Genomic DNA, 7,070 nt, shown 5'->3' on the forward strand with positions numbered 1-7,070 from the left:
AGGTTTTGGGGGTTCAGGGGGTAAGTTACTCACTGCAGGATTCCTAGGCCCTGATCTGCTCTTGTAGCCACAGTATTTATATGGTTAGTCCAATTCATTTACTGGTCAAAGGTAACCCCCAGGATCTACCTCTGTCTTAAAATATGTAGTGACCCTGCTTCCAATGCTCCCTGGGGAAGAGAGTTCCAAACACTTCCAACTCTCTGGGAGAAAATAATTCTACTGAACTCCATATTACATGGGAGACTTCTTAAACTATGCCCCCTACTAGTCTCCCACAATGGGAAACATCCTTTCAGCATCCACTTAAAATGTTTTGATAAAATCATCTCTCGCTCTTCTAAACTCCAATGGATGCAGGCCTAGCCTGTCCACATTTGATGGTGTGGGTGGTGGAACTTAATTTAGCATGGGGCTATGATCATTATTTGTGTTGTCTGAGGAGGTATACTTTGCCATGGCAGGGTAAGGGGATGCACGAGGGGGCACTTCTGAATTTACTTTTAAAAGGTTCCCTCATGCACCTATGGTCCACGACACTGCACTGTGAACCTAACTCTGAAAAGCTTACCCAATTGTATGAAAATTGCAGAGGATTATGGCATGTCTGTCTCCGCAATGGAACCAGCCAGGTCGGAATTGCAGGGTGAGAGTTTGGGACCTGGAGCGGCCCTTAAAAGGCACTCACGAAAATCAGAAACCCTGGGAATGGAGTTGGGCCTCCCACCACCATTTTAAAGGGGTCTTGAGTCACCCGACTCAGTGGAAATGCAGCCCTAAACATGTCCCTTCATTTTTCGGATTCTGTGGTCATATCTCCCTACCAGCTGTAAACATCCCGTGTTGTTATGGATCTGCAGCCCAAAAATGTCCCTAACTTAGCACAAATTGGCCCTGACTTTAGCTACCTTCTAATGCCCTGCCTCACTGAAATCAAGCAGTGTTGATATTAAAATGGGGCGAGCCGCGTACCACCTCTGATCCTGCTGCCTTCCTGCTGTTTTTCAATCTTAAACTGCTCTTCTGAGTCGATAAACTAAACACCTTCAGGAAGCAAACCTGATACAGCGATGAATGAGGTTTGGGGAGGTGGGTGAAGGCCAGACATGACCCAGCAGGTAGATTTAAGAAAAGAAAATTGTTTCCTAAGTGGCTAGGAGAATCAGGACTTGAACCTTGCTTGCTTCCTACCCTCTCCTCTATATTTACTCTCCAACTCTCCCTCTCATTCCTCTCCAGGTTTCTTCCAGCGATGCTTTGACTTTGGGCGGCATGGTGGCACAGTGGTTAGCACTACTACCTCAGTGCCAGGGACCCGGGTTCGATTCCGACTTCAGGAAACTCTGTGCAGAGTTTGCGCGTTCTCCACGTGTCTGCGTGGGTTTCCTTCCACAGTCCAAAAATGTGCAGGTTTGATGGATTGGATATGCTAAATTGTCCCTTGGTGGGGTTACATGGATAGGGTGGGGGATTAGATCTACGTTAGGGTCTTCTTTTAGAGGGTCGGTGTAGACTCGATGGGCCGAATAGCCTCCTCCTGCACTGTAGGGATTCTATGTCTGATGGCCAGTGTATTCCTGTGGCCGTCCAAATGTTCCAGTCTGTGGCCTCCTGTCGTCAAATCCATTTCCGCATCTGTTGACCAGATGGTGAATTTTCGGCTGGAACTCTGGAAACATTTATTTAAATTGGGATTGCATGTTAATTTGGCTAAGCCCCTTACTTTAGCATGGGGCTATTATTATTATTTGTGTTGTCTGGGGAGGTATACTTTGCCATGGCACTGCCTGTATTGAGGCTTGCATACCCACCTCCACACCATTCAAAACCTTTAGAGGCAATGTCAGAATGGCTAATATGACTGTGCTACATTTGATTTGGGAATGCTTGATGTACAAAACAGTAAAGAATGTTTCACTCTCCACAACTAACATCCTTCAGCATAATGAACGTAAAATTCCCCCCTCCTTTCAAATCATGATTTAAAAGTAGCAGTAAATGTGCTACCGTCAATATTAACCCAAATTCATCGGTATTGTTAAAATCCAGGTTTGTCAGCCTACACCAGTACAGAGAGAGCCATACCAAGGAAAAATAATGCTGCCGCATTCAACTTCAACATCTCCCCATGATGGCAGAGACTTGCATTAGTAAACGTTTACCCTTTCTGGTATGTATTATCCTTTTTATAGTTTGAACTCGTGTCAAAGCCATTGTTTCATATTGTGGGTTGTCTTCTGACACATTAGAACATGCACCAGGGCGAATTAGTAGTTAGAAGGAGACAAACTGCACAAGAAAGTTGTCCAGATGCTTCCTACATAAGCTTTTAATCAGAAACGTCTAGACGGCCACAAATACTATAGCCTGGATCAGAAGCGACTGCTAAACTTAAGTACGGATGATTATAAAGGAATGAGGATAGAGTTGGCTGGAGTGGACTGGGAAAGAAATTTATTGGAAAAGACAATGTAAATAGTTCATGACTCACAACAATGATGTATTCCAGTGGAGAGGAAGGATTCTAGGAAGGGGATAAATTGACCATCGTTAACCAAGGAAATTAAGATGTAGAGATGCCGGCGTTGGACTGGGGTGGGCACAGTAAGAAGTCTTGCAACACCAGGTTAAAGACCAACAGGTTTGTTTAGAATCACTGGCTTTCGAAGCGCAGCAATGACTCCAAACAAACCTGTTGGGCTTTAACCTGGTGCTGTAAGGAAATTAAAGATAGTATTAAACTGAAAGAAAAAGCATACAATGTAGCAAAGTTTCGTCATAAGCCAAAGGGAAACTAATGGAGCCAAAGGCTGATAAGTCCATTGGGCATGGTGGGTTGCCTCTCAGGATATTAAAAAAAGTAGCTACAGAGATAGTGGATGCATTGATCGTAATCATCCAAGAATCGTTAAATCCTGGAAAAGTTCCAGAGGATTGGAAAACTGTCAATGCCTTATTCAAAAAGGGAGACCTAAAATTGGGGGCTTCAAATAGGGGGGTTGAATAGGCCAGTTAGCTTAATGTCTATCATTAGGAAAATGTTAAGAGTCCATTATAAAGGATGTAATAACAGAGCATTTAGAAATGCATCACATTATCAAGCAAGCAGAGTCAGCATGGCTTCATGAAGGGGAAATCATGCCTGACAATTTTATTAGAATTCTTTGATGTGTTATGGATCAGGGTTTAGAGAACCCCAAAGTGTATCATGGAGTTCACCTGACCCACAACTTTTAATAGATTGTGGTATGGGGAGCACATGGCCCACTCTACAGGTGTGGTACAGCAGAAAAGGATAAGTATTTTTAAAAAACAAAACAATGTTTATTCTATGAACGCAAGTTCACCTTTTTTTAAAACAAACAGTGAACATCTAGGCAACCATTAATTCAAATACAACCCCAAAGACTACAACCCTAAGTAACCCTGTAAGCTGTCCTTTTAACATCCAAAAGACTTAAGAAACCTTCAAACAGGAGCACATTAGGTTTACATTCAACACTGAGACCTTTTACCCAATATGATAAATACGATATAGGATGGCACGGAATGAGATCAGTGCATGAATTGACATGTGACGGTGAAAAAGGAGGAAAATAACACAGGAATAGGATCAAGCTATTCAAACCCTTGAGCCTGCGCCTCCATTCATAAGACGTAGGAGCAGAAGTAGGCTATTCATTCTGGGTTCACCAAATGTTCCATAGATAGTCTTTGGATTGCAGAGATCAACAGTACAGGGCTTTGTTTAAACTCTAGATGCAGCTCAATGAAAAACACAGACACACCCAAGCTTTTTTCTCAAACTGAAACTAAAAAGCAGAAGTAGAGCTCAGCTCCACCCACACTCTGACATCACTCCAGTAACATGAGCAGCTCCATTTCTTAAAGGTACATTTCTTAAACACCCATTTCTTAAAGGTACTCTCACATGACAGATGTGGTAACGAGCAAGATGGATAACCGGCAACCAGTAGTTGTAATATACATGGATTTCCAAAAAGCTTTTGATAAGGTGCCGCACGAAATCTGGTTAATGGGATAGCTCATGGTGTTGAGGGTAATATATCAGCAAGGATAGAGGAGTGGCTAACGGATAGAAGACAGGGTTGGAATGAGAGGGACATTTTCAAAATGGCAACCTATATTTAGTGGAGTGTCACAGGGGTTGTTTGCCCTTCTGAAAATGAAAATCGCTTATTGTCACAAGTAGGCTTCAAATGAAGTTACTATGAAAAGCCCCTAGTTGCCACATTCCGGCGCCTGTTCGGGGAGGCTGGTACGGGTTCTGGGAGAGTCTAGGACTAGGGGGCATAATCTCAGAGTAAGGGGTCACCCATTTAAGTATGAGTTGAGGCGGAATTTCTTCTCTTGGAGGGTAGAAATCTGAGGTTGGAATTCTTAACCGCAGAAGACTGTCGAGGCTGTGTCATTAAGTATGTTCATGACTGAAATAGACAGATTTTTAATCAGTAAGGGAATCGAGGGTTTATGGGGTAAGGTGGGAAAGTTGCAGTTTATTCCATCAGATCAGTAATGATTTCATTGAATAACAGAGCAGACTCGATGGGCTGAATAGCCTACTTCTGCTCCTACGTCTTATGAATGGAGGCGCAGGCTCAAGGGTTTGAATAGCTTGATCCTATTCCTGTGTTATTTTCCTCCTTTTTCGCCGTCACATGTCAATTAATGCATTGATCTCATTCCGTGCCATCCTATATCGTATTTATCATATTAGTCTTGGCAATTGTGTTGGAAGAATAGCTGAATGCAGGGGACAGCATTTGGGCTGAATGGCCTTCTGCACTGTCTGGATTCTATGAATTCTTTCCTTAATCATAGAATGTGCAGAAGGAGGCCATTCAGCCCATCAAGTCTGCATCGACCCTTGGAAAGAGCACCATACTTAGCTCACTCCTCCCACCCTATTCCCATAACTCCACCTAACCTGCACAGCTTTGGACAATTTAGCCTGGCCAATCCACTTAAATTACACATCTTTGGACTGTGGGAGGAAATCGATGCAGACATGGGAGCAAATTCCACACAGTGACCAAAGGCCGGAATTGAACCCAGGTCCCAGGCACTGTGAGGCAGCAGTGCCACTGTATCCTCCCACCCCAATGGGTTAATGGCTATTAGTGAACCAGACGGGGTTTACGATAATCAAAAATAGTTTCATAGTCACTATTAGACTTTTAATTCCAGATTTTTGTTAATTGAATTCAAATTTCATCATCTGCTGTGGTAGAATTTGAACCCAGGTTCCCAGAGTATTGCCCCAGATCTCTGGTTTACTAGTACAGTGAGAAAACCACCATGCCGTTGTTTCCCCAGAATAATTAATGTACCTGAGCTACTAAAAAAAAATGTGCATCTTATTTTTATTTAAAAGTCACCTTGTATTTAACTGCATTCATGCAGACTGATGTGCAGTGTAAGCAGATTGTATCCATCGAGCAAGGCATATAAATTCAAAACTGATTCACATCTTGTATAACGTATCACGCATGCTTCATTGAATCCTGGATGTCTCTGAAGATCAAAGAGCTTTTTCTGCACTCTGTCCTCCCCAGGTGAGAGTGTTAAAGAGAGTCCTCCGAACCAGCAGAGAAGACATGAAACTACACCACTGGGTAACCAATAGAACATTCCTTTCCGAGCAGCCTGAAGAGGTCACACTCTCCAATCAAGAATTTTATCCAATCACAAGAGAAGTACAGATATGAGAAATGTTTATCGGCTTTGGATTGGCACACTTTTGCAAGAATAATACTGGGGCTATAAGGAGTAAATTATGATAATTTGCATAAACTGAGCTTGTATTCTCTATTATAAAAGATTACGGGTGATTAACTTTGAGGTATTTGAGATAATTAAAGGAGTTGATTGGATAGATAGCAAGGAGCTGTTCCCTCTAATGGCAGTGTTAAGCATAAGAGGTAAAACCTTAAAATTAGACGATGTCAGAAATCTTTTCTTCACACAAAAGGCAGTAGAAATCTGGAAATCTCCCCCACTAATTATTCCTCCCCCCGCACTGCACACCCACCCACCCCCAAACCCCCGCCCAAAGAAAAAGCTGTTTTGGCTCAGCCAATTCAAAGTTTCAAAACTGAGATTGATGGGATTTGTGAGGTAAGGCCATTCAGGTTACAGAACCAAAACAGGTATCCTAATAATAATCTTTATTAGTGTCACAAGTGCTTACATTAACACTGCATTGAAGTTACTGTGACAATTTACCGTAATCCCATTGAATAGCGGGACTGACTCGAGGAGTAAATGGCATACTCCTGTTCCTATTTCCTAAGCCTGTTGCAAGGCATTGAAACTAGATATGCAACATATCAATTTTATAGCACTTCATGGATGTTAAAAACATTGGCCTAGAATTTGCTGAAGTGAGCCATTTCATAGTACACCCTATTAGACTTTTAACTCCGCTCTTGAGCTCAAATTCTTTTCCCTTGCATGTAACTTGCCGTAATTGTGAGCTGATAATTGTGTGATAAGGGCATTGTGTGGTCTTAGTGAGTGATGAGAGCAGTAATCCCATTAAATAGCAGAACTGACTGAAGGAGTAAATGGCCTACTCCTGCTCCTATTTCCTAAGCCTGTTTCAAGCTGCAACTGCAACTGGAGTCATTGGAGCATCCGCAAGGATAAGATCTCTGTGGATGGCAGCTGGTCACACCACAGTTAGAGTGTACAGTGCTCTTATGAGGAGAGGTTGAGTAGATTGGGCCCATGCTCATTGGAGTTTAGAAGAATGAGAGGTGACCTTATTGAGACATGGGGCTAAATTCTCTGCTGTCGGGATGCTCCATTTTGGCAGCAGCCCGTGGGATTCCTGACGGCGTGGGGCTGGCCAACAAGGTGTAAACCCCATTGACCAGCCAGCGAAACAGAGAATCCCGACAGCATGCTGAACCAGAAATCTGGCGCGGCGGGGTTAGAGGCCCCCGGCTGTATGCCCTTTGGGCAGGGTGATACCTTGGCACACTGGCAGTGCCACCTAGATGCCAACCTGGCATTGCCAAGGTGCCCAGGTGGCACTGGCAGGGGTA

General features: G+C 43.3%; 1 protein-coding gene across 1 annotated transcript in view; it reads left to right on the forward strand.

Annotated features, from left to right (window-relative positions):
- Window positions 1-6,814, forward strand: part of dpys (dihydropyrimidinase) — a 97,956-nt gene extending 91,142 nt beyond the window's left edge. The window contains exons 9-10 of the mRNA XM_038809988.1: window positions 2,050-2,170; window positions 5,577-6,814. Of these exons, the coding sequence (XP_038665916.1) occupies window positions 2,050-2,151 (102 nt within the window). The 3' untranslated portion in view covers window positions 2,152-2,170; window positions 5,577-6,814. The remainder of the gene's footprint in view (window positions 1-2,049; window positions 2,171-5,576) is intronic.
- Window positions 6,815-7,070: the final 256 nt, after the last annotated feature.

The sequence above is a fragment of the Scyliorhinus canicula genome, chromosome 10 (genome assembly GCF_902713615.1).
Source record: "Scyliorhinus canicula chromosome 10, sScyCan1.1, whole genome shotgun sequence".
NCBI lineage: Eukaryota > Metazoa > Chordata > Chondrichthyes > Carcharhiniformes > Scyliorhinidae > Scyliorhinus > Scyliorhinus canicula.